Here is a 27,500-nt window from a genome sequence, read left to right as displayed (position 1 = left end):
TTTGACTCTTTCTAACTTTTCTGTAGTTTTGACATTGTTGACTACTTAGTTCATAGAAGACTCTGAATACACACCCCAGAGATGAGTTCCTGTGATGTGTGTTTCATTTTAACAGTGGGTTATGAAAGGTGATGTTGTGAAGGGCTAAGATGAACTTAATCCTGTGGTTTTAATGGAAAAAATAATGAAGTAGTTTACAAAAAGGGCTAGATCTAGAAGTCTGAGGGTGGCAGTGGTGGGGACTGGGAGGAAGCTTGGGAGTGGGAGGAAGGTAGAAAGCAGAGGGTGAGCAGCAGTGATAAGCAGGATGGGGCAGTGACTAGGGGAATGTCCTCCATGAAACTACAGGTTTTCTGGCTTTGAGTGACCAGGAGGGAAGAATGAGATCACCACACACCAACCAACCAGTTTGCAGGAACTTCGATGGTGAGAAACAGAAGCAGCAAGGAAAGATAGTTGAAATTGACGTCTTACTTTCATAGGCCCTTAAACCTGTGTGGTTGGCATAAAAAAAAGAATGCATGCCCAGCCTTAGGTCAGCACTATTCTGCAGCTGAATCATAAATCTATGGTGCTGACAATGAACTTCCTGACCTCTGATAGCCTTCCTCCCCTGGGAGGCCTCCTTTTAAAGGCGTGTTATCCAAAAAGGAGAAGACTTTAGATTGATCCGGGGTACCCTGTCCCTCCTCTCCTGTATGATCAGTTCTGTAAGCTTTGTTAAGTTGCTGATCCACATTTACGTCTCAGAACAGGACTGGGGGACATTTGTGTGCAAGAGCTGCCAAGAGAGGTTTTTCCTTTGCACCGTCAGATTGAACCTTGTCACTACACAACTGCCTTATACTTGGAAAGCCGTTCTTCTGTCAGCACCAGGGTTGAGCAATCTTGGCCCAGGGTGATAACCTACTCCAGAAGCTCAATTTAGTTTATGATATCCTTTACACACAAGCCTGTGGCCTTTCCATATCACAGTGGCTGCTTCATCTGTCCTTCCTCATCCCCGTGCATACACACTACAGACACATGGATATTCCTCCATCCAACAAAATAGTTATTGGGGAGACATTTGCTAAGTATTTGCTAAGTTTATTTTTAGGCACTGAGCCTAGCATGCATGCATGCTCAGTTGAGAAGTTGTATCCAACTCTTTGCAACCCCATGGACTGTAGCCCACCAGGTTCCTCTGTCCATGGAATTTTCCAGGCAAGAATACTGGAGTAGGTTGCCATTTCCTTCTCCAACTGAGCATAGAGTAGTGAACAAAAACAGTCAAATGTCTTGACTTTGTATTCTAGTGATGATAGGGAGCACAGACATAAAGAAAATAAATGTCTGGTTTGTGAGATGGTATGTATTTGTTTGCGATTGCTGCTGTAACAAGTTGTTGCAAGCTTAGCAGCTTAAAATAACACAAACTAGGAGAAGGAACTGGTAACCCACTCCAGGATTCTTGCCTGGAAAAGTCCATGGACAGAGGAGCCTGACAGGCTGCAGTCCATGGGGTTACATGACTGAGCGTGTGTGCACGAGGGTGGAGGGAGATGGGTTGGTAGCAATAAACTGGTAGAACTAAAAAAAAAAAGAATACACAAACTAATTTTCTTACAGGCAGAAGTCCAATGTGGGTCTCACTGGGCTAACATAAAGTAGCTGTTCTATCTGGAGGATCTCAGAGAGGATTCGTTTTCTTGCCTTTTCTACCTTATAGAGGCTGCTGCATTCTTTGGTTTGTGACCTCCTTCCACCCTCTCCAATGCCTGAAGTGATAAATTGAATCTTTCCCTACTGTGCCACTCTGACCTTCTGCCTTTCTCCCACTTTTAGGGCCCTTTGATTACAAAAAAAAAGCCCCAACCAACCAACAAACCAACCAACCACCCCCCCCCCCCAATACATCCTCTCAGTGAGAGGAAAGGTAGGGCATGTTATCAGATGGGTGTGGTTACTTGTACTGGAAAACTTGAAGTTTCCTTCATTTTCCCATGAAGTAGGAAGTGAAATCATGGAAGTGACAGTGGAAGAGGAGCAGTGGATGTTTGAGAGGACGTTCAGGAGAGAGAGGGAGAGAGTGGGCTGAGGAAACGCCCTGGACTTGCCAGGCAACATGAAAGGCCGGATACAGAGGGGTGGTATAGGGCAGGTGTTTTAATGATGTACCATTAGGGAAGCACAGTTCCTTCCCCTCAGCACATTGGCTAGTCAGGTTTTTTACATTCAAAGAGTAGAAGCTCTTTCAACTAGTTGAGCAGAAAGGAAGTTTATTGATTTGTGTTTAGCCTTTATGGCATCCAGTCCCATCACTTCATGGCAAATAGATGGGGAAACAGTGGCTGACTTTATTTTTTAGGGCTCCAAAATCACTGCAGATGGTGAATGCAGCCATGAAATTAAAAGACGCTTACTCCTTGGAAGGAAAGTTATGACCAACCTAGACAGCATATTAAAAAGTATAGACATTACTTTGCCAACAAAGGTCCGTCTAGTCAAGGCTTTGGTTTTTCCAGTGGTCATGTGTGGATGTGAGAGTTGGACTATAAAGAAAGTTGAAAGTTGAGCACCAAAGAATTGATGCTTTTGAACTGTGGTGTTGGAGAAGACTCTCGAGAGTCCCTTGGATTGCAAGGAGATCCAACCAGTCCATCCTAAAGGAGATCAGTCCTGGGTGTTCATTGGAAGGACTGATGTTGAAGCTGAAACTCCAATACTCTGGCCACCTGATGCGAAGAGCTGACTCATTTGAAAAGACCCTGATGCTGGGAAAGATTGAGGGCAGGAGGAGAAGGGGATGACAGAGGATGAGATGGTTTCATGGCATCACCAACTCAATGGACATGGGTTTGGGTGGACTCCGGGAGTTGGTGATGGACAGGGAGGCCTGGCATGTTGCGGTTCATGGGGTTGCAAAGAGTCAGACATGACTGAGTGACTGAACTGAACTGAACTGATTGCTTGCTAATTTATTAAAGCATAATGAGGAAGAATCTCCAAGAAAGTGAAGGTCGAGTTTGGGGGCCATACAGCCAGGAACAACGCCCAAACCTGGAGACCAGCACGCCAGCAGAAACTCCACTGCTGCTACCACTAAGCGAGGACACCTTGGAGTGCATGTCTCTCAAACACTCTGGACACCAGACCCTTTGCCACGGCTGCCCCCTCAAGCTGGACACCTACGCCAATGCCAGGATCCACTTCTTTGTATTGCTCTGGAGAGGTGTGTCTGCATGGTAGAGACACTTAGGTGTAAGGGTGGGTGGGAGAGAGAATTTCTGGTTTCTACTTAGGGAGAAGGGCTTGATCTGGGAGAACTTTGCTCATCACAGGAAAAGTGTTCAAAAGATGTCAGGCTATCACCAAGCATGAGAAATTGTCCAGGATAGCAGTTAACGTTTTATGTTATCTATTTATTTTGAACATTTAGACATCAAACCCTTTTACTTACATTCAGAGGCTTCCATTTGAAAGTGTGGTTGGAAGCTGCCGTATACCATACTTACTATTTCATTGTGGCAACGGTGTCTGGATTGATTTTTTACTTATTTACTTTTGGCTGCACTGGGTCTTCATTGCAGTTCCTGGGCTCTTCCTTGCCGCATGCGGGCTCTGTAGCTGCGACTTGAGGGTGCTAGAGCAGTTTAAGCAGTTGCGGTACCTGCGGTTTGTTGCCCTGCAGCACGTGGGGTCTTCCCCAGCCAAGGATCGAACCCGTCTCCTGCATTGGTAGGCGCTTCTTAACCACTGGACCACCACCAGAGATGTCCCAAGGAATCTCTTGCTGCTGCGAAGTCGCTTCAGTCGTGTCTGACTCTCTGCGACCCCATAGACGGCAGCCCACCAGGCTCCTCTGTCCCTGGGAGTCTCCAGGCAGGAACACTGGAGTGGGTTGCCATTTCCTTTTCCAAAGGAATCTCTTAAACACCTCCATTTCTAGCAATTTGTTTTCTAAAAAGTTGTGTATGCATTTAAAAGAACACTTGTATGAAAGGAATACCAAACAACCAGGAAATCAGGAAATGAGTGAAAGTTGCCTTTCCTTTATCACCCACTCCATAGTAAGAAGTGACCTTGAAACTCTAGCCTTTGTGGTTTGTAAGGCTTATAACTTTTGAATTTCCTGCTTGTTGTTGACTTCAGGTTAAACGCTCTTTTCGCCATATTTTATTTACATCTCGGTATATCTATGACATCGTCATTGTAATTCTCAAAAACCTCAGACATCAGGTTTTTTCAGGCGCTGGACATGAAAATCTTTTATCTTAAAGACTTAAGGATGGTAGTGGGCCAAGGGTTTCTGACTAATGTTCCAGGGGCCAAATGACAAGTTAGGTAGAGAAGCTGGCTTTACTGCCACGATGAGCTGCTCCTGGCCACTGAGGACGGGGTGGTGCCTACCATAGGAGTGGCTGCACCCTGCCTTGTTAAATGACCACACTCCAAGGTCAGTTTCTCTGTTTTTTTTTTTTTTTTTCCGTGATTCAGAAATTCCCTGTGATTCATCTAATTAGCAAATAAATAAACTCAGGGGATTACTCATGCCAAGCATGCTCACAGGAGACTAATCTACAAACCATTCTCATTTATTCATTGTCCGACAATTTACTGAATGCCTGTTCCGTGCAAGGCTCTGGGAATAGCAGTGACCACCAACGTAGTCACCGCTCTCCTAAAGTTTAAATCTACTAAGACATTACAGTATACTAACACATATATATGGAATTGAGAAAGATGGTGACGATAACCCTATATGCAAAACAGAAAAAGAGACACAGAAGTACAGAACAGACTTTTGAACTCTGTGGGAGAAGGTGAGGGTGGGATGTTTCGAAAGAACAGCATGTATATTATCTATGGTGAGACAGATCACCAGCCCAGGTGGGATGCATGAGACAAGTGCTCGGGCCTGGTGCACCGGGAAGACCCAGAGGAATCGGGTGGAGAGGGAGGTGGGAGGGGGGATCGGGATGGGGAATACGTGTAACTCTATGGCTGATTCATGTTAATCTATGACAAAACCCACTGAAATGTTGTGAAGTAATTAGCCTCCAACTAATAAAAAAAATTAAAAAAAAATCTACTAAGAAATCAGACAATGATAAAGTTCATTTTTGACAGTGGTGGTGGTGATGGAAAGGCAGGAGAAGAAGAGGGACTCAAGATAAGTTTAGGCAGTGGAGTCTACAGCACTTGTTGATGCGGAGGCTGGAGGAAAGGAAGAGGTGAGATGAAGAAATGCAGAGAGAAACAAGTGTGGAGGAGAAAGCCAGATGCTTTCTTAATGTTCATTGGAATATGAAAGCAGAAGAGGTAGTCGCTCAGTTGTTCCTGACTCTTTGCAAGCCTGTGGACTGGAGCCCACCAGTCTCCTCCGTCCTTGGGCTTCTCCAGACAAGAATGTTGCAGAGAAGAAGCCAATCCTGACTGCATGTTAGAACTGCTTCTTTGACTTGCTTTTCATTGCTTTTGTTATTATAATCATACAGAACAGCCTGCCTCACAGAATCCCGCCTCTCTAGTAACCTAAAGTGCCCTTGTTCAGAACACTATCCACCAGTAGACATCAAGGAAGAAATTAGCACATCCCTTGCCTGAGGCTTGTCATTCTAGGAGATGTTTGCAAGATTAATGACCTTTTATTTTGCTTCCTCATCTCGCCCCATCTCTGATCTATAAAAGAACCTGGCGTCCAGACCCCAACAAGATGGTAATTTTGGTAATTTTGAGGCACTAGCCTGCCATCTTCTCAGTCAGCTGGTTCCCTGATTAAAGTCTCTTCGTTGTCTCAAACTCTGGTCTCTCGGAGTTTGGCCTGTTGTGTGGTGAGCAGATAGAGCTTGGACTCAGTAACAAGAATACTGGAGTGGGTAGCCATGCTCTTCTCCAGGGGATCTTCCCAACCTAGGGATCGAACCCAGGTCTCCTGCACTCCAGGCAGATTCTTTACCATCTGAGTCACCGTGGAAATAAGGCCCTAAATATTCAGGTCCCCACATAGACCTCCAGCATCATCATAAATCATCATATTATAATCTCTATAAGCTTCATTTGATTTTTCTACACTGCAAAGCTTAGCCTGGAAGATTCTTTCTGCCTGTAAACTACTCTCTGCACCCTACACAGCCAGTCAATGGTGCTCATCTTCCAAATTTCAGTTTAAAAGTCCCTTCTAGGGGGAAAATGTCCCTGCTTCGCAGAGGAAAGCCAGTTCATCCCATCATATATTGCTGTAGCATCTTGCTTTTCTCCTTTTAACCATGCATCTCACTTTTGATTCCTTCTTTTGTTTGTTTTTCCTGCTTGATTGTGAAGATTTATTTATTTACTTTCTTTTGTTGTTTAAAACATAGGCTGTCCCCCTCACTGGAGGATAAATTTCATGCTTACTTCCAGTTCCTAGTGTGTGGTCCATGGTCTGCCATAGGGTTTGAGAATGTTTGTTAAACATAAAGAAAGAAACATACAGATTTTCTATGTTTTAAAAAACTTTTCAAACTATAGGCAAAAAGAAGGAAAGAAATAAATAACCAGGACTAGTTATCTTTTTTTTCTCTAGACACAAATTGCTTAGATAACAGAGTATTTTATATGTCATCTGTTTATTGATTCCATGGAGACTGAAATCTCTCTCTGTCCTCATTATTACATCATTAGTGTCTTTTCTTCCCTTGGACATACATATCCATAACAGAATTATAGAATTAATAAGTTACGGGTGTTTTGCCTGATGTCCGAATCCCCGAGCGGGAAGAGAGAAGGCTTCCAAGACAATGTAATTCGCAAAAAGGGAAGTTTATTACTGACTCGAGCCAGGGCTTCTGCCGCATCCATCACAGTGGTGCAGGGTCAGAGAGCCTCCGAGCCCAAGCTGTTACCCAATTATAGGGTATGCATAAACGGTTGGTAGCTGGCATAAGCGGATTGGTTACATGTTTGCAAAGCAATTTTATTGGTACAGGCTCTCGCGGGCTTTTTTCAAACTTGGGCGTTCGCGGGCTTTTCAGCTTTCCCTTTGTTTCTTACTGGGCACATATTGATTGGCTGGCTCCAGGCGGCCTGATGGGGGTAGGGAATCTTACCACTTCAGGGGAAACTGAAACTTAGGTCCGGGCCGCCTGTCATAGTGTTAGCCCTGGCAGCCTCACAATGGGGACTTCCCTGATGGCCCAGTGGTTAGAACTCTACACTTCCACTCCATGGGGCATGGGTTTGATCCCCGGCTTGGGAACTAGGATTCTTCAAGATGCCTGGGGCAGCCAAAAAATTAAAAAAAAAAAAATGAAGAATTCATAAGTTAAAGATAACTTTTTGATAGATTAAATTTTGGATTGCTAGCTTCCTGATGAGTATAGAGCACTGTGTTGGAGGGAGCTTTCTCCAAAATAGACTACAGGGTATGTAGCTCCTGGGAAGAGCTTGAGCAGAAACTGATTAAGAACAGATTCTTGCTTGAATGAAAAGCTTGTGTTACTTTGGTCCAGGAGCCACCTCTATCCTCACAAGCTCTCACCCCGCAGCAGTCCAGGTCACTGGCCTGTTGAAGGCTTCCCTGTGGCCCTCACGCCCTTCCCTTATCCACCGGGTGCAGAAGTCACGGTGCCTGGGAGCCCACTATGCTTTTAGAGGCCCATATAAGGGTTTCATTTCTTTTAAAATGTCAGATGAAAAATATAACTTTTAAGTCAAAGAAAATATTTTAATATATAATATTAATATGTTTATGTTAATGCAGCCATAAACTATAGTTTTTAATATATATTTTTGTGTGTCTAGAGGAAGAAGTGCATGAAGGCCTGGAAAACCTTTTGGAGGGTGAGGGATAAATTAGGACTGTGAGTTTAACAGATACAGGGGAAGGAGAGGGCAGGATGAATTGAGTAAGTAGCATTGACATATATATACTATCATGTGTAAAACAGATAGTGAGAGGGAAGCTGCTATGTAACACAGGGAACTCAGCCTGGTGCTCTGTGATGACCTAGAGGGGTGGGAAGTGGCTGGGGAGGAGATAGAGGTTCAAGAGAGAGGGGTGATATATGTGTGTGTGTGTGTGTGTGTGTGTGTGTGTGTGTAATGATGACTGATTCAAGTTGTTGTACGGCAGAAACCAACATACATTGTAAAGCAGTTTTCCTCCAGTTAAAAAAAAACCATATACATGCTGCTATATATAAAATGGGATAAACAGTAAGGATGTACTGTATACCATAGGGAACTAGAATCAGTATCTTGTAATAACCTACAATGGAAAAGAATCTAAAAAAGAATATATATATATATGCATATAAAACTGAATCACTTTGTTGTATACCTGAAACTAACCCAAGATTGTAAGCCATCTGTACTTCAACAAAAAAAATTGAAAGAAAAGAAAAAACCTCTCGGGGGAAGGGAGGTGGGGTCAGTCACTTTGACCTCTCCTCCTGGAGCCAGTGCATTGTTTCAGGGCTCTTTGCCCCTTATGTTGAGTGTTTATTTGGATTTCCTCTTTAACGTTTCTCATTGTTCTGAAAGTACAGGATATGACATGGTTCAGTTACTAGAACGGACCTCTATTATTTTCATGACCAGAATGTGAATATCCAAACTACTCCAGACTTGGTAGGAAGAGTCAAAAGCCCACAGTCCTCTTGATTGGACCCGCCTGTGCTCACCCTGTTGATCTGACATGAACTCTGTCATCAAGGTGGGTGCCGGCACCAGAGGAAGTTTGAAAAAGAGCCTATGTCTGAATTATCCAAGAACACACAGAAGTATATATGCATATGTATGGCTGAATCCCTTAGCTGTCCACCTAAAACTATCACAACGTTGTTAATCGGCTATACTCCAATACAAAATAAAAAGTTAGAAAAAACAAAAAGAACACATAGAAGAGTGTTTCCCTTGGGTAAAGTGGGCAGAATTTGCTATGATAATAGCAGATTGGTGGTTTGAATCCGTTTCCCTTTAGAGGAGCCCCAGAAAAGACCTTGATGCTGGGAAAGATTGAAAGCAAGAGTAGAAGGAGGCAGAAGATTATGAGATGGTTAGACAGCATCACTGACTCAATGAACATGCTGCTGCCAAGTCGCTTCAGTCGTGTCTGACTCTGTGTGACCCCATAGACAGCAGCCCACCAGGCTCTCCCGTCCCTGGGATTCTCCAGGCAAGAACACTGGAGTGGGTTTTCATTTCCTTCTCCAATGCATGAAAGTGAAAAGTGAAATAAGTCGCTCAGTCTTGTCCGATTCTTAGTGACCCCATGGACTGCAGCCCACCAGGCTCCTCCGTCCCTGGGATTTTCCAGGCAAGAGTACTGGAGTGGGGTGCCATTGTCTTCTCCGTCAATGAACATGAACTTGAGCAAACTCTGGAAGATATTGAAGGACAGGGAAGCCTAATGTGTTGCCGTTGATGAGGTCGAAAAGAGTCTGACTCAACTTAGCAACTGAACGACAGAGACCCAGAAATCTTGTGTGATTTTTTTTTGTTTTTTGGTTCCTGTAACATATTTTAAGAGAACTTGGATAACTTTAGACCCTGTATTATATACAGTCCTCTCAATCATTTCCATCTGGGTCCCCTTTCCAGGCATCTTTGCTCTGCTGTCTCGAACTTTCTAATCCAGTCTTCCACCTTCTCCCAGAACTTTTGATTCTATTCCACTCTCCTACGTGAAATCAGAGCATGAGCCTCAGAGAAGCAAAGTAAATCCTTCTCTCTTGGTTTTTACAGAAAAATCTGTATGGCAGAGGGATTCTGTACTGGGAAAAGTTGCTTGTGATCATGGAAAATGATGTTTCTGAAAGTATCTTCTTCAACAAGTGAAGGTGTCAGCACTGCAGCAAAGTGTCTCAGGTCCTAGCCTGTCTCATACTCAGGTGAATTTTGTTTTTTCACAACAGGAGGAGTGTTGCTGGCCAAAATCTAGGCCTTCTCTGCCCAGTGAAGCCGAATAAGAAATACAAAGACAGAATTTGGAAGAAATAGAGAGGTGGCTTTAATTCTCAGCAAGCGGAGAGGGGAACACAGTAGGTTCATGTCTCAAAAACTGTGCCCTCCTTCATGAGGAGTCTAGCGCTTCTATAAGAGGAGGGCTCCCTGTCAGGAGTTGGCGATGGGGAACAAAGGGAATAGGATCTTGATTTCTTCCTCTTGCATTGTTTCAATGATCGTCATAGACTGGCATCAGTAACCCAGTAATTGAGTCTGGCATTTCGGTGGCTCTGCGGGCTTCTCTCTGATATGTAAAAAGAAGAACCATAAGGGGAACAGAGTTGTAAGGGTAAACACCAGATACAGGATTTTATTTAGCACAGAATCAAGGAAAGCCTGTCTGAGTCTTTCTGATCCCATGGACTATACAGTCCATGGAATTCTCCAGGCCAGAATACTGGAGTGGGTAACCTATTTTCTTCTCCAGGGAATCTTCCTAACCCAGGGATTGAGCCCAGGTCTCTCGCGTTGCCAGCGGATTCTTTACCAGCTGAGCCACAAGGGATGCCCAATAATTATCGAGTGAGTAGCCTATCCCTTCTCCAGAAGATCTTCCCCACCCAGGAATCCAACCCGGGTCTCCTGGATTGCAGTCGGATTCTTTACCAATTGAGCTATCAGGGAAGCCCATCTGCCTGCAACGCGGGAGACCGGGGTTCAACCCCTGGGTCCAGAAGAGGCCCTGGGGAAGGGAATCGCAACCCACTCCAGTATTCTTGTCTGGAAAATCCCATAGACAGAGTAACCAGGTAGGATTACTAGAGTAACCCAGGCAGTACACCGGGTCGCGGAGAGTCAGAAACGACCTAGCGATTGAAAAATAAAAGGAGGGCTGACTGCAGACCCTGGGCATCAAGTCCTTCTGCTTTTGGCTCAGTTTCACAAGTCCTAACGTTTATATCCATCTTTAAAAAAGAAAAAAAAAAAATATACATGTACTTATTAGCGAAGCCCCGCCTGCCTGGCCGGCTGGTGCAAATCCCGAGCAAACCCACAGCGGGGCGCCCACAACACGCCGCGGCCGCCGGAGAGAGCTAAAACTACGTTTCCCAGAATCCTGCGGTCCACCGACCCACTTCCGGAGTTCGCGGACAACATGGCGGCGTCCGTGGAGCACGATTCTCCGGAAAGCATGGAGGCGCCCCAGACGGCGGTGGAGGAGGAAGAAACGAAAACGTTTAAAGACCTGGTAAGAGTGGATGATGCCAGCTTCCCTTTGTTCTTCCGGCGCCAGGCGCGGGCAGAGTCCGGTTGCCTTCCATCTAGGCCTGTGGTGTGCGGAAGCAGCCGGGGCCTAGCTCAGGTTTCCCCCCGGGTACCCGAGGCTCAGGTTCGAGACGAGGGCCCGCTCTCAACTCAGATTTTGGGTGGTGGGAGGGAGGTCGGGCCCGGGAGCCTCATTTGCCCATTGCAGCTCCACTTGGTGTGGCAACGCTGTGTTTGTGCAAATATTGTCCAGTCCGACCTGTCCGATTTGGGTTTAGGATTACGATGAGCCAGGTTTGAATTCTGACCCAGTCATTGACTAGATGCAAGTTATCTCGGTGCCTGACCTTCCACCTCTGTAAATTGAGGATTATGATAAGTATCTCATGGAAGTGTGAATATTAAATGAAGTAACCCATCTAAAGAACTTGGCTTGGTCCCTGGTGAGTGGAAAGTGATGACAGCCTTGAGCTACTGTCCCAGTACTCCAAGTTAAGGAGACTGAGTCAGTTCAGTTCAGTTGCTCGGTCCTGTCCGACACTTTGCGACCCCATGGACTGCAGCATGCCAGGCTTCCCTGTCCATCACCAACTCCCGGTGTCTACTCAAACTCATGTTCATTGAGTCGGTGATGCCATTCGACCATCTCATCCTTTGTCTTCCGCTTCTCCTCCCACCTTCAATCTTCCCCAGCATCAGTCTTTTCCAATGAGTCAGTTCTTTGCATCAGGTGGCCAAAGTATTGGAGTTGCAGCTTCAGTATCAGTTCTTCCAATGACTATTCAGGACTGATTTCCTTTAGGATGGACTGGTTGGGTTTCCTTGCAGTCCAAGGGACTCTCAAGAGTCTTCTCCAACACCACAGTTCAAAAGCATCTTTCTCAGCTTTCTTTATAGTCCAACTCTCACATCCATAGATGACTACTGGAAAAACCATAGCCTTGACTAGATGGACCTTTGTTGGCAAAGTAATGTCTCTGCTTTTTAATATGTTGTCTAGGTTAGTCATAACTTTTCTTCCAAGGAGTAAGCGTCTTTTAATTTCATGGCTGCAGTCACCATCTGCAGTAAATACCTTTTGAGTCAAATGTAGGAGATGCACGTGTCACAGCAAGGCTGCCCTGACAGCCCTTGAGTTGTGTAGGAGGCGAGTGTGTGTTGTTGTTTGTTAAACTGTGTTTTTCTGAATTCTAAGGGTGTGACAGATGTGTTGTGTGAAGCCTGTGACCAGTTGGGATGGGCAAAGCCCACGAAGATCCAGATTGAAGCTATTCCTTTGGCCTTACAAGGTAGGTTGGATAAGTATATGGCCTGTTTCAGGCTCAGTGTAAAGTTGCACATACTCAGTTAAATACTTACCACATTTGAGAGCTATTGCTTTGCCTACTTCAAGTGAAATAAAGTATGGTCAGTAAAGATAAAAAGTTTGTGGCTTTTTGGCTTTTTAAAAAGTAATTCTGTGGTGTTAATGAGCTTACCTTCTGCAAGGTAGTTTGTTGTCTTTGTCTTTCCAGCGTTTCTTTCTCAGTTTCTTCTGGTTCTTTTCCGTTGCCTTGCAGTGTTAATTCTGTCTTCATCCTTTTTTACCGTCACTGTAAACCTCTACTAAGATTTCTCATCCAGTCCTGAAGCTTTAATGCTGTCTGCATCAGTGAGTTTCAGCCAGTGCTCGTTAGAATCACCTGTGGATCTTTTAAAACTCTAGTGATTTCTGGGCTCCAGCCTAGACCTCCTGAATTGGAATTTCCAGGTGTGGGACCTAGGCATATATAGATATAAAACTTCATGATTTACTCTGATGTGTCTGCCCCTGGGGTAGCATCATTGGTCCCATGCTCTTGCCTCCCACATCTGTATTTCTAGCTCGTATTTTTTTGGATGAACTCCAAACAAGTTTGTCCAACTGGTTTTTAGATACTTCTTTCCAGGCTTATTGCAGGAATCTCAAGTTCCCTGTATCCAAACCAGAGTCTTTATTTTTCTCACCAGAACTAATTTCTCTGTAGCCTGTATCTCAGTTTATGGCCTTTGAGTTTCCCGAGGTAGAAACCTCTGTGCCAATCAGATTTTCTTTTGTTACTTTCTTTTATTTTTATTTTATTGAAATATAGTTGATTTACAGTGACTGTTCATGTTTGTTTTGTTACTTTCTGTCTCTCACTTCACCTGGCCTCCGTTCAGGCTACCATCATAGCTCCCCTCGTATCCTCTCTGAGGTCTGATTTTCCTGTGCTTTCCCCATTTTGGCCCTTGAGGTCACTTTAGAGTGTAAGAAGAGAGTCACGTTCAAGTTGTGTCAGGGATAATTTCTAGGTGAGGAATCCTCAGCAATCAAGTGTGGCGGTCATTACTTGAAGGAAACCTTTTCCTTGGGTGCTGGGACATTGATTCACTGTCCTACTAGTCTCTGGCCCTGGCCAAAGATTGCTGCCTTGGGGGCCACAGCGAACATAGAGACAGTGGTTTTGGCTTGGGAATTAATTATCAAATCTTCTCAATTATGGCTTAATTGGCAATAACAGACCATTCTTAAGGAATTACTTCTGGCATTCTTCCCTAAGGAGGAGCAGTATAAACAGCAGTTACTGTTAAGCTCCTTGGCTTCTCCTTATGCCATCAGGCCTAGGGTTTATCTTCGTAAAGAGTCATGTCATGTTATGTGTTAGTCGCTCAGTCATGTTTGACTCTTCGTGACCCCCGGACTGTAGCCCGCCAGGCTCCTTTGTCCATGGGATTTTTCGAGGCGAGAGTACTGGAGAAGGTTGCCATTTCCTTCTCCGGGGGGTCTTCCCAACCCGGGGATAGAACCCAGGTCTCCCTCATCGCAGGCAGCTTCTTTACCATCTGAGTCACCAGGGAAATCTTAAAGAGTGTTGATACTTAAAAGTCATAATACTCCTTGCCTAAAATCCTTCAGTTCCTCTGTCTTAAAGGAAGACATCAGAACTCCTTAGCATGGCTGTGGGTTTTCTCATTCTTCTCCTTTTTCCCCTTGACATCTGTGTTCTGGCCATGTTGTACTTCTCCCTCTCCTGACTCATTCTTTGTTCTTTAAAGCCTCTTTCCTCACACGAGACTGTCCTTTCTTTGCTGACCTCCAGATTTAATTTGCTTGTCACCTCTGTCAGTCTTTCCTGACTCCTCTAGGCAGTAAGTTACTCCTTCGTTTTTTCACCCTGTCCTACAGGAACCTATCATATTCGTATGTATTGTGTATTTTACCTCTGGATTTTGAGCTTATTCAGGACAGAGACCATGTCTCCTGTCTGATCAACTTCTTCCTCCCCTCAGTTCATCAAATCTTTATTCATGGTCTGTGTTGTGCCCAGCATTTGGTCATATTTCCACCAATATGGAAATGGTTCAGAGAGCATTTCTTTGCTATTGTGTATATTCTTTGTCTTCTAGGTCGTGATATCATCGGGCTGGCAGAAACCGGCTCTGGGAAAACCGGCGCCTTCGCTCTGCCCATTCTCAATGCATTGTTGGAGACACCCCAGCGTCTGTTTGCCTTAGTTCTCACCCCGACTCGGGAGCTGGCCTTTCAGATCTCAGAGCAGTTTGAAGCCTTGGGGTCTTCAATTGGGGTGCAGTGTGGTAAGTGTTGGGAGGAAAGGAATCTTCACAGTTTTTTCACAGGTTGCAAGTGAATGTGAAAGAATGAAAGGAAGTGTTGTTATTAGAAGTTCATTGACCTAAAGAGCTGATTGGGTATGTTAGCTTCAGGGAAAGTTGTCATTGTAAGGGAAGAGAAGTGAAAGTAGAAATCTGGCATTGACTTTAAAAGATGTTCAGGGCATTATGGAAACAAAATTAAGGATCTCTTTCTAATATTCTTTTTATTTCTGTAGCTGTCATTGTAGGTGGAATTGATTCAATGTCCCAATCTCTGGCCCTGGCCAAGAAACCACATATAGTGATAGGTGAGTAACTGACATTGGTAAAAGGCACTGGTGAGGATGAATTTCAGAAAAATCTTCTGATGCTATGTGTAATTTATTTGTGTGGAAAGTGTTCAAAGAATGATTGTCTGTAACCCTGTTTAATGGGTTTTTTTTTGTTTCTTTTTTTTTTAATTTCTGGAATTCTGGTTAGGAGGGGGCGGTCACTCCCTTTCTGTCCTTCTTCTTAAACACGTCCTCAACCTTTCTTGTTAGCAACTCCTGGCCGACTGATTGACCACTTGGAAAATACGAAAGGTTTCAACTTAAGAGCTCTCAAGTACTTGGTCATGGATGAAGCAGACCGAATCTTAAATATGGATTTTGAGACAGAGGTGAGCTCTCAACATCTTTCCTCCTCTTAGAACTTCTCAGGTGCCCCGTTTCAAAGTCTGATTCATAGCTCACTTGCTTTTTAGAGCACTTACCATTGTCAGTTAATTTAACATATCTGCTGCTTTTCTTTTTTATTGAAAGATGGTTGATTTAGAATATTATATTGCTTTTAGGAGTGCAACATAGTGCTTCAGTATTTCTATAGATTATGCTCCATATACTCCATTTAAGATTATTACAGAATAATGACTCTGTGTCCCTGTGCTGGTACAATATATCCTTGTTGCTTTTACATTTAATCTAATTAATTTTGAAATTGGAGCACTATTGATTTACAGTGTTTCTGGTGTATAGCAAAGTGATTCAGTTAGACATATATCTTATGTGTGTATATGTATGTATGTGTGTGTAGATGTTCTTTTCCCCATTCTATTCCATTATAGCTTCTAACAAGATATTGAAAATAGTTCCCTGTCCTATATAATAGGACCTTGTTGTTTATTTACTTTATGCAAAGTAATTTGCATCTGCCAATCCCAAACTATTAATTTATCTCCCCCACTTCCTCTTGGTAACCTTAAGTTTGTTTTCTATGTCTGTGAATCTGTTTCATAAATAAATTAATTTGTACTCTTTTTTAGATTCCACATGCGAGTGATATCATAGGATATTTGTCTGACTTCACTTAGTATAATCTCTAGGTCTATCCATGTTGTTGCAGATGGCATTGTTTCATTTTTAATGGCTGAGTACTATTACATTGTATAATGTACCACCACTTTATCACTCATCTGTTGATGGACATTTAGCTTGCTTTCATTTCTTGGCTATTAGAAATAGTTTCAGCATCCTCTTTAGAATATAGCCTGACTTTTGAGGGGGAGATAGATTAGGAATTTAGGATTAACATATACAGACTATATAAAATAAATAACAGGACCTACTGTATAGCACATGGAACTGTATTCAGTATTTTGTAATAACCTGTGCTGGAAAAGGCGGCTTCCCTGGTGGTTCAGACGATAAAGAATCTGCCTGCAATGCAGGAAATGTGAGTTTGATCCCTGGGTTGGGAAGATCCCCTGCAGAAGGTAATGACAACCTACTGCAGTATTTTTGCCTGGAGAATTCCATGGACAGAGGAGCCTGGCAGGCTACAGTCTATGGGGTCGCAAAGAGTCAGACACACAACTCACATACACGCACACATACACATACTGGAAAAGAATCTGAAAAAGAGTATTTATATGTGAATCACTTTGCTGTACACTTGAAACAGTGTAAATCAACTATACTTGAATTAAAAAACAAATAGTTGGGCAAAAAGCATATATATAATATATATATTCTGACTTTGATTTTAGAGATAAGAAGTATCAAAACCAGATTTTCTTTTCCATTTCATTTGATTTCGACCTCTTTTTTCTTTGACAAGAAGTTCTTCATAACTCATTTAGTTGATTAATGCTAATTCCTTCCTTTTCTCTTAGGTTAGCTGTACTGTACTGATTTAAAGTGTTCTTTTCTTTGATTAGCATTATTTTTTGATAGCATCGGGTGTGCTACCTGGTAGTATATATTCAGTAAGTTCTAGCTGAATTGAATCGACGGTTTGAGTTCTCACATCCCCACTGTGATGTATTTAGTTTGTGATCCCTCATCTCCTTCATGAAATACATTTGCAGGTGTCCGGTGTAAATGTCACTTTGATCCTTTGCTTTTTCTGCCTCAGGTTGACAAGATCCTCAAAGTGATTCCCCGAGATCGGAAAACATTTCTCTTCTCTGCTACGATGACCAAGAAGGTGAACTTTTCTAGGAGTTCTCTTTTCTTCTTTATAAGAATTGATAAGTAGAAACAGTCCCAGTAACAAGAATAAAAACAGAGCACTTAGGAATCAACGTACTAATCTAGGTGTCCTTTCTCCAGGTGCAAAAACTTCAGCGAGCGGCGCTGAAGAACCCTGTGAAATGTGCCGTCTCCTCCAAGTATCAGACAGTTGAGAAGTTGCAGCAGTATTATCTTTTTATTCCTTCCAAGTTCAAGGTAGAGTGTTTACTCTGATCATTCCTGCCTCTCCCTCTCCTCCTTCACCACAGTGTCTGAAAGTGTCAGCTCTTGATTAGCTAAGTGCTGTGTGTTTTAGAGTTCAGGCCATGTTTACATTTATCACTGAAAATGCCGAGCATTCCGGGAATTCACAATGTATTAAACCAGAGTAATGAAGTCATGATATAATCCCTTCCTAACCCCATCCTTGAGGTAGTTTTTCTTTGGTCTGCTTATTATGTGGCTTTTTTGTGGGCAGCGGACCCTAGTCTTGTCCTCTGATGTCAGGGCTTTGCGTGCTTGCTGAGCCCAGGTCTCCTTGTGCCTGGTGTCAGGCTGTGTGTTACTCATGGTTCTCAGAGATGATAATGATAAAGCTGATTAAGGGGTGCAGGGCTGCCAGCTGAGGGTCTGGATAATTGAGAAGCAGCTAGAGGCTTAGTCTTTTATGTAGTTTATATGCCCAGGACTCTGACTTGCTTCCAGGTTCAGTTACATATATTGTTTTGGCTTTGTGACTTAGGATACCTATCTGGTTTATATTCTGAACGAATTGGCCGGGAACTCCTTTATGATATTCTGTAGCACTTGTAACAACACTCAGAGGACAGCTCTGCTACTCCGAAATCTTGGATTCACCGCCATTCCCCTCCACGGACAGATGAGTCAGGTAACTATCCTTCATTAGTGGTGGCATGAGAAAGATAAACCTCACAGCAGGAGGTTTCTGCAGTAGCAGCATGTGACACTAATGCATCTTTCCGTAGTTGTCCTGGTATTACAGGCTTTAAAGTATTGCTGTCAATGCTGCTTCCTCCTTGCAGGATAGCAGGAGGCTCCAGTTAGAATATTCCACAGGTCTGGTATGGAAGCAGTAGAGTTGATTTATTCAGCATGCGTGCATGCTAAGTCAGTTCAGTTATGTCAGACTCTGTGTTACCCATGGACTGTAGCCTGCCAGGCTCCTCTGTTCATGGGATTCTCCAGGCAAGAATACTGGAATGGGTTGCCATGCCCTCCTCCAGGGGGCACTGGAGGAGGTCTTTTACATCTGCATTGGCAGACAGTTTCCTTACCACTAGCACCACCTGGGAAGCCCAGTTTGTTCAGCCCTTGTGGTGAATTATTTCCCAGTTACCTTTCTGTCATGTTTAGCAGTGTTTTATGTTAGCATTTTCTAGTTTTAGTCTGAGACCTTTTTTTTTTTTAAATTGCATCCATGTTTCCTTTTGACCTGTGAAGCCCAGTTAGACTGAAGGGGAAACATCATTTTAACATTATTTTCTTGGTTCTTGTATCTATTTAATGTGTCTAGTTTGTGTGTCTTGGATTTCCAAGATTCCTTAGATTTTCAAGATGAAAATTCTTTCAGTTTCTTTTCATTGTTTCAGAGCAAGCGCCTGGGATCCCTTAATAAATTTAAGGCGAAGGCTCGTTCCATTCTTCTAGCAACTGATGTTGCAAGCCGTGGTTTGGACATACCCCATGTGGATGTAGTCGTTAACTTTGACATTCCTACGCATTCCAAGGTGAGTATTGTTGCTGACCTGACTTTCTCGCCCCAAATATTTTTCTTTTCTTTTTCTTTCTCCTTCCCTTCTCCTTTCCTTTCTTCCTCTCTAATTCTCTTTCTCCCCTCTTTCTTTTCTTTTTTTTTTGAATTGAGGTGTAATTGACATGTAGCATTATATTAGTTTCAGGTATAAAATGTGAGGATTCAGTATTTCTATATATTGCAAAATGGTCACAGTAAGTCTAGTTAACATCTGTCACCATTCATAGTTGCACTTTTTTTTTTTTGATGAGAACTTCTAAGACAGTTTCCCTTAGCAACTTTCAAATGTGCAGTACCGTGTTTCTCATTCTTGTTCGCATGTTGTACATTACATCCCCATGACTTACTTATTTTATAATTGACATTTGTACCTTTTGACCTCATTTCACATACACCCATCCCTGCTTCTGGCAACCACCAAACCGGTTTTTTGATTCTGTGAGCTCAGTTTTTTTGTTATTGTTAGATTTCACATATAAGTGAGATCTCTGTATTTATCCTGTCTAACTTATTTTACTGAGTTGAATACCTTCAAGGTCTAGCCAGTTTTGTCACAAACAGGAAGGTGTCATTCATTTATATGGCTGAGTAATATTCCATTGTATCCAAAGTGTATTTCTTTATCATCTGAGCCATCAGAGAAGCCCCCAAAGAGTATTTCTTAATGAATGTTTTTTGTCTTCCTTTAGTTACAATATTGGGGTGTGTGTGTGTGTGTGTGTGTGTCTCCTTGATTAGTTAAGTATCAGAAATTAGGAAACTCTTGATCTGTTCATTCTCCTCATCTTGCACATGCCTGTGGATGTGATATTAATGAATGTGAAGGAAGGAACCCAGGAGTGGGGCAAGATGCTCACCATCAGAGGAGCAGATGTACCACATGCTGACCTCTGCTGGGCTAACTGATAAGAAATGGCAGCCTGTGGTCCTCAGCGATCCCAGGGTTTTTCAGCCTGGGCACCATTAATATCTCAGGCTGGGAGTTCTCTGTTGTGTGGCTGTCCTCTGCACTGTAGGATGCTTAGCATTCCTGGCCCCTATCCACAGGTGACTTTGTGACCACAAGGTATGTTTCTAGACAGCTCATCAATGCTCCCTGGAGAGGACAAAACTGCCCCCAGTTGAGAACTAGTGTGTCTTGACTTTGTATTAAACTGCTGTAGACAAGTTGCTCTCGCGTAGGATTTTCACAGTAACTCTGAGTTTGGCAGTGTGTTTGTGCCCCTGTCTTATAGACAGAAACCATGGTTCAGAGAGGTTCTGGGACTTGCAGACAGTTGTGTTGTTGGTTGGGATGGGGAGAAGCAGAGCTGTGACCCAGGTCTACCTCTCAACCTAGGCGGTTTTCCTCTATCTGTGACTGTGTCCGTGGAGATGTGCTTTGTGGATTCCTCTTTCTATAAAAGAAAGGAAAAAGGGGGGGTCAGTTTTGTGCTGTGAGGAGAATTAAAAAAGTGAAGCAGATGTATCTCAATGGATTGCCAGTGTTTTCTCCACATTCTAGGACAGATCTGTTTTCTTTCAAAGGCTGGCAGGAAGACTTTACATACACAGTTTTAATTCATATTCCAGCTGACTCAGAGTTACTTGCCCGTTGTGTTTCAGGATTACATCCATCGAGTGGGTCGGACGGCTCGAGCTGGGCGCTCTGGAAAGGCTATTACCTTTGTCACACAGTAAGTGACCCGACTTCAGGGCAGAGCAATGTAGAGAAAGGAGCACAACCCTGGGGCCAACTCACTTGGAACCTGACTTCACCTTTTACTGTAACAGGCACTAAGCCTTCCTCATCCCACCTTCATCATTTGTAAAATGGCAATAGTAATACCAACCTTGCAGGGTTTTAATGAAGACTGAAGACGTATATGTAAAGTATATGTAAAGTATATGTAAACTCTACTGCATGTGTGTAGCGGAGTACTTGGTGTATAAAAGCACATACACCAAAATCCTGTTATTTCTTTTAACATCTGGAGCCAGAGAGCAGTGACCATTCCCTCAGCTCACCACATTACAATAGCTGTTCTTCTGATTTTGTTTTTAAAGGAACAGACAGCCGTGTGTCCTAGGCTTTTCTGGGAGTCAGGGATGTGGTGGGTGGTTTTCTGCTGGGCTGTGCACAGCAGGTTGCATTTAATCAATATTCTGAAAAGGAGTAAGAGGTTTGATATTACTGAAAACTGTGGCTTCTGTTGTGTCATTGTTTTGGGGTGGACAGACGGACGTGTATGCTGTCAGCCAGCCAGAGCCGTATCAGCTTTCCTTCCTCAGGTATGACGTGGAGCTCTTCCAGCGTATAGAGCACTTGATTGGGAAGAAACTGCCTGTCTTTCCAACCCAGGACGACGAAGTCATGATGCTGACAGAACGTGTAACTGAGGCCCAGAGATTTGCCCGAATGGTATGCAACTCTTTGTTTATTTTTGGCTCTGCTGGGTTTTCATCATTGCACGGGCTTTCTCTAGTTGCAGCGAGCTGAGGCTACTCTCTAGTTGCGATGCCAGGGCTTCTCACTGTGGCAGCTTCTCTTGTTGCTGAGCATCGGCTGTATGGTGCACGAGCCTCAGCAGTTGCGATGCACGGACTCTAAAGCACAGGCTTAATAGTTGTGGCGCAGGGGCTTAGTTGCTCTGAGGCATGTGGGATCTTCCCGGACCAGGATCGAAACCGTCTCTCCTGCACTGGCAGGCAGTTTCTTGACCGTGGAGCCACCAGGGAAACCCGTGCAATGCCTTTTCTCACCAGCTTCTATGCAACTTATCTTAACTGTGTGCAAGACACTTTATCATGTTAATCTGCAATAAATGTTATTATTTTATTCTAAGTGTAAGATGAGTATACTAAAGCATAGAGATGCAGGCAGTTTGCTTTCAACCCTGTAATTAAATGGTCAAATCAGGGTTTGGACTGTCTGATCACAGTGACCACATTCATTCCCAGCTACTGTTCACTTTTCACTTGAGACAGGAAAACCTTTGAACTTGAGATGAGAAGATGCAGCTGTGAGCCGTGAGTCACGACAAGGTGTCTGACCGCTCAGTCAGTCCCTCACCTGTAGATGAGTAGAGTAGTTACCTTGGAGACAGGGTTTCTGAGCACCAGATAAGCAGAGGTGGGCAGTGTAGTTCCTGAGAGCATCTGTAGGTGGAGCAGTGGAGACAGGAGGGTCTAGAGGAGAGCACTTGCCTCTCCCAGGAGTGCTGCTCTGAGGGGCCAAGAGACTTAGTTCATGGGGCGCTTTCTGAGTAGCTGGGCTATGGGGTGGTTTTTCAGCCCACATGGAAGTTTTGGTGTTTTTGTTTATTAAAAATTTGATATGCATTGGAAAACATTTTTTAGAAAATACAGAAAGGATTAAAATAGTGAAACACATAAGCCACCCCCCACAGAAAACCATTGATTACATTTGGCTGTTTTTTTTTTCTTTCGCCATAATGAGACTTTATCCAATTTGTATATGACTTTATCTGAATGTGTTTTGTTTTTTCTGTTTCAACTAATTGAGATTCATGTGATCACGTTTTTTCTTTCACATTTTAAACTCTATTAAAAAAAACTTCATCTAGGCTGCATATTAGCACTCCTTTGATTCAGTTACCAAACTTGCCTAAACATGGTGGCAGCACTGATTTCTTAGAGTCACTGAAAGTTCCTTAACTGCCTTTTGAATTGGCAAGGGAAGTCAGATTATGTGTTCTAGGCAATTAGTAGTCTGAAGAGGATGAATTCAGTTTTTTTTTTTTTAATTCAGTTTTTTAAAAATGGCACCACTTGTAGGTTTTAGAGACTGTTACCTAGGTGCTAGCATCTTAAAATTCTCATGGCATCCCTTCTTGATGATCTGTTACGAATATATAACATGCTTTCCATTGATACGTGTTCATACTTTTCCCAGTTTTATATATTTTAGTTAATGACTGTGTCGAGCATCCTACTATGTACAGCTTTGCACACTTGTTTCCTTAGAATAAATTCCTAGAAGTAGAATCAATTGTTGAGCGGAGAATGCACAGTTCAGATTCATACAGAATGCCCAGTTGCTCCCCAGGAAAGCTATAGCAGCTTACAGGATGTATGTGACATTGTATGTGGGACAGCATCTGTGCCTGCCCCCTGCCTGACCAATTCTAGGTATTACTACTCTTAAATCTTTGCTAGTCTGCCATATGAAAATAGTAGCTTCCTGTTTTCATTTTTCTGTCTTTGCTGAGTAGTTAGATTAACGGTTTTGTATATTGGGATTTTGGTTTTATTTCTTTGCTAATGTGAGGTGTTGGGAGTTACTTAGGGTTTGTTTGTTTGTTTGTTTTTAATAAATGAATTCTCTAATTTATCAAGATTTTATTTATTTATCTAGCTTGCCAGCTACGCCAGGTTTCTTAGTTGCAGCATGTGGGGTCTGTTAATAGTTCCCTGACCAGGGATCCAGCTGAGCCCCCTGCATGGGAAGCAGGGGATCTTAGCCACTGGGCCGCCAGGGAAGGTCAGGGTTTGATGTGATGGAGCGGAGACCGGGACGTGTTCCCCTCAGTGACAGCGGCTCACGATCAGCCCCGTCCTTTCCGTCTGTTGCAGGAGCTAAGGGAGCACGGGGAGAAGAAGAAGCGCTCGCGGGAGGACGCCGGGGACAACGATGACACGGAGGGTGCGATCGGCGTCAGGAACAAGGTGGCTGGAGGGAAAATGAAGAAACGGAAAGGCCGTTAATCCCTTTTGTAAGGACTTGATTTCTGCCTTCGGTTCTGTGGAGAGGACTGAGGGAGCGAACGGGACCTCTTGCTCAGGCCGGAGTCCGCCGGCACTGTGGCCAGACGGCCCGGCTTGCACGGTACTGGCCCCCTTCGTGTGTCCGAGCATGGCCGCTGTGGGCTGTCACGGTGCTGGTGTCGAGACTCGGACCGGCCTTCCACTGTGGTTGCTCGTTCGTGACATGAGGCGCATGTGCTCTCCTGTCCCCTCACACCCTTCACACCGCCCTGTGCTTTTTTCAGCTGCAAGTCAAGGACCGGGCTGATGCAGCTCTCAACCTGTCATTGTAAAGGAAAGGGATGTTTATACCTAAAAAACAGTGGTACTTACGCAGTCTCGGCGTGTGTTTCATGACTCTGAGTGGGAAATAGTAAATTCAAATATTATTATAAAAAAAATTCAGACCCCTTGAAGACCTTGTTGTGTTAAAGACTTCGTAGAGGACGACGTTGCGGTGCGTGGACTTTCTAGTTGCGGGACTGCCAGCATGGACCGCTCTTCACGGCCGGGCGCCGCGTCCTCACTGCCGGGGCTTCGCCTGCTCTGGAGCACTGGCTCCAGGTGCCCGGCTTCCGCAGTTTCACCTCACGGGCTCAGTAGTTGTGGCACATGGGCTTAGTTGCCCCAAGGCGTGTGGAATCTTCCGGACCAGGGGTCAAACCTGTGCCCCCTGCGTTGGCAGGCAGATTCCTAACCCGCTGTGCCACCGGGGAAGCCTTCCACGTACATCTTAATGGAAAGTGCATGTTGTGTTTCTTGAAGTGTTTAGTAAGAAGTGAAAAGTAGATGTCAGTAAAATTCTCTGTGGGAATCAAGTGTGGACTGTTGACTGCAGGAAGGTCTTTGTAAATATGGGGGGTGGGTTGCCCCCCACTGGGGGCTAATTCTCCTTTAGTGTATTTCCTGTTGGGACTCTCCAGAGCAGCGTAGATAATGGTAGCTCTGTCTCCCTCTGAGCCAGTGGATAAAAGCCAGTGGATGATTGCTCTTTCAACTCAGTGGAACACTTTAGAAGCAGGCTGAATTTGAATAAGGTTGTGGGTGGTGGGATTCCCTGGTAGCTCAGATGGTAAAGAGTCTGCCTGCAGTGCTGGAGACCCAGGTTTGATCCCTGGGTCAGTAAGATCCCCTGGAGAAGGAAAAGGCAACCCACTCCAGTATTCTTGCCTGGAAAATCCCATGGATGGAGGAACCTGACAGGCTATAGTCCATGGGGTCATAAAGAGTCAGACACAACTGATCGACTTCACTTTGTGAGTGTTGTGTAAGAAGAAATGAATTATTCTGAAGAAATCTGAACTTTTTAAATAGGATCCCAAACCTAGGGTCTGTGGACCCCTCAGGTACATGCATATTTCTGCAGAGACTAGAAAGGGTAGAAACCGTCTAAAGCTTAGCTGCTTTTTTTGAAGTACTTTTTAGAGTATGCTTTGCTAGGTTGGGAAGATGGGCCGCTAAGGGAAGAAAGGTGGATGCTGTGTCTTCAGGCATATTGGTGGGTCCAGACCATAAACTAGAGTCTCAGACAACAAGTAGAGATATCCTTGTGAAGGGCAGCAGGCACAGAAATGAACGTGATCCAGGTGTAAATGAGGACGAAGCTGTGGGTTTGTATCACTAATCAAGCTTTTCTTCATGCTCCCTGTCCTCCAAGGCAAGCTTGTGAAGTCTTGAGTCTCCTGGGGCTTCTGTAACAGTGAGTTTCCCTGGTGGTTCAGACAATAAAGACTCTGCCTGCGATGCAGGAGACTCAGGTTCGATCCCTGGGTTGGGAAGATTCCCTGGAGAAGGAAATGGCAACCTACTCCAGTGTTCTTGCCTGGAGAATTCCACGGACAGAGAAGCCTGCTGGGCTACAGTCCATGGGGTCACAGAGTACAATGTACGTGTAACAAAGGACCACAGAGGGGGGCTTAAAAGAACAACAGTTTGTTGGGTCAGAGTTCTGTAATCTAGAAGTCCAGGATCAAGATGTCACCAGGGCCATGTTGCATCTGAAACCTCTTGAGAAGGGTCTGTCGTTGCCTCTTCTAGCTTCTGATGGTTGCTGGTGGTCCTTGGCTCGTGAAAACACAGCTCCAGTCTCTGCCCCCGTCTTCACATAACGTTCCCTTTTGTATGTCTTTGCTTTTATATGGCCTTCTTGTAAAGATGCAGTAGTTGAATTTAGTTGTTTTTAGTTGCTAAGTTGTATCTGACTCTTTGTGACCCCATGAACTGCAGCACACTAGGCTTCCCTGTCCCTCACTATCTCCTGGAGCTTGCTCAAACTGTCCATTGAGTTGTTGATGCCATCCAACCATCTCATCCTCTGTCACCCACTTCTCTTGCCCTCAATCTTTGCCAGCATTGGGAATTTAGGTCACACCCTACTCCAGTATGACCTCATCTTGACTCATTATATTTACAAAGACCCTGGTTTCAAATAAGGTCACATTCTGGCATTCCATGTAGACATGGATTTTGGGGAGACACTTCAACCCAGTACAGACTCTTTCTGGACTGCTACATTTGGGGGGGGGGGTGTTTAAGATTGTATTGTGGAATACAACTGGTAGATAGAATTAATTACAAAGAAAGTGGAGAAAAGACAAGAAGTAGCTTCCCCAGTGGCTCAGTAGTAAAAATCCACCTGACAATGCAGGAGATGTGGGCTCAATCCCAGGGTCAGGGAGATCCCCTGGAGGAGGGAATGGCTACCCACTCCAGTATTCTTGCCTGGGAAAATTCATGGACAGAGGAGCCTGGTGGGCTACAGGCCATGGAGTTGCAGAGTCAGACACTACTGAGTATGCATGCACACAAGTCTTCAGAAATGGTAAGATGGCTGGAAGTACAGAAATTTACCACGGCATCCTCTTAAATGTAAATTGTCTTTGCAGTCAAGGTCCCAAAGTGTCTAGTTTTAGAAGTGGGGAAGTGTCTAGCCTTTCTTCTAGTCCCATCTTGGTATAATTTCTTAGTTTTGCTTTCTTGATTTAGGACACTGAGGGCTTTAAAATAATCAACCATCTTGCCCCGCGTCCCAGTTGCAATCAATTCCCACACCTAACTTATATGACTTAGAGGGATTATCTTGCAGTAGTCAGTGATGCTGCCCCAGAGAAAATTCTCCCTTATTTCTCATCTGAATCATAGAGCCACTTTATACAATATTCATTGTATCATGATTTCATGATACTAACCAGCCTGGTTTTACTTCCTTCCTCTGTGCTGAGCCAAAGTGAGATGAGGAAAGTATCTTTACCTTATGAAGGGAGGGGTCTTAGGATCCCAAACAAAGCTGTGCTTTTCCCAGCAGTCATGTATGGATGTGAGAGTTGGACCATAAAGAAGGCTGAACGCTGAAAAATTGATGCTTTCAAATTGTGGTGCTCGAGAAGACTCTTGGAAGTCCCTTGGACAGCAAGGAGATCAACCCTGAATATTGATTGGAAGCACTGATGCTGAGGCTGGAGCTCCAATACTTTGGCCACCTGATGTGAAGAGCTGACTCATTGGAAAAGATCCCCATGCTGGGAAAGATTAAGGGCAGGAGGAGAAGGGGACGACAGAGGATGAGATCGCTGGATGTCCACGGATTCAATGGACATGAGTTTGAGCAAACTCCAGGAGGTAGTGAAGTACAGGGAAGCCTGGTGTGCAACAGTCCATGGGGTCACAAAGAGTCAGACATGACTTAGAAGCTGAAC

General features: G+C 44.1%; 1 protein-coding gene across 1 annotated transcript; it reads left to right on the top strand.

The window, feature by feature from the left end:
• The first annotated feature begins 11,047 nt into the window (after positions 1-11,047).
• On the top strand, positions 11,048-24,623 carry DDX47 (DEAD-box helicase 47). Its single transcript, XM_065941065.1, has 12 exons — positions 11,048-11,161; positions 12,374-12,467; positions 14,587-14,775; positions 15,030-15,101; positions 15,336-15,454; positions 17,188-17,259; positions 17,385-17,501; positions 18,028-18,174; positions 18,896-19,033; positions 20,665-20,735; positions 21,331-21,460; positions 23,635-24,623. Exons 1-12 carry the CDS (start codon positions 11,069-11,071, stop codon positions 23,764-23,766), a joined length of 1,374 nt encoding a protein of 457 aa, XP_065797137.1. The 5' UTR covers positions 11,048-11,068; the 3' UTR covers positions 23,767-24,623.
• Positions 24,624-27,500: the final 2,877 nt, after the last annotated feature.

The sequence above is a fragment of the Muntiacus reevesi genome, chromosome 1 (assembly GCF_963930625.1).
Source record: "Muntiacus reevesi chromosome 1, mMunRee1.1, whole genome shotgun sequence".
Taxonomy (NCBI): Eukaryota; Metazoa; Chordata; class Mammalia; order Artiodactyla; family Cervidae; genus Muntiacus; species Muntiacus reevesi.
The sequence above is the reverse complement of the archived record's forward strand: the minus strand, read 5'-3'. Positions and strand labels throughout refer to the sequence as shown.

Excerpts from the sequence above, each read along its gene's own strand:
- DDX47 (XM_065941065.1), top strand. The coding sequence starts at position 11,069 with ATGGCGGCGTCCGTGGAGCACGATTCTCCGGAAAGCATGGAGGCGCCC. Across the intron at positions 18,175-18,895 it reads TCCACGGACAGATGAGTCAG|AGCAAGCGCCTGGGATCCCT; the intron begins GTAACTATCCTT and ends TCATTGTTTCAG. Across the intron at positions 21,461-23,634 it reads CCCAGAGATTTGCCCGAATG|GAGCTAAGGGAGCACGGGGA; the intron begins GTATGCAACTCT and ends CGTCTGTTGCAG.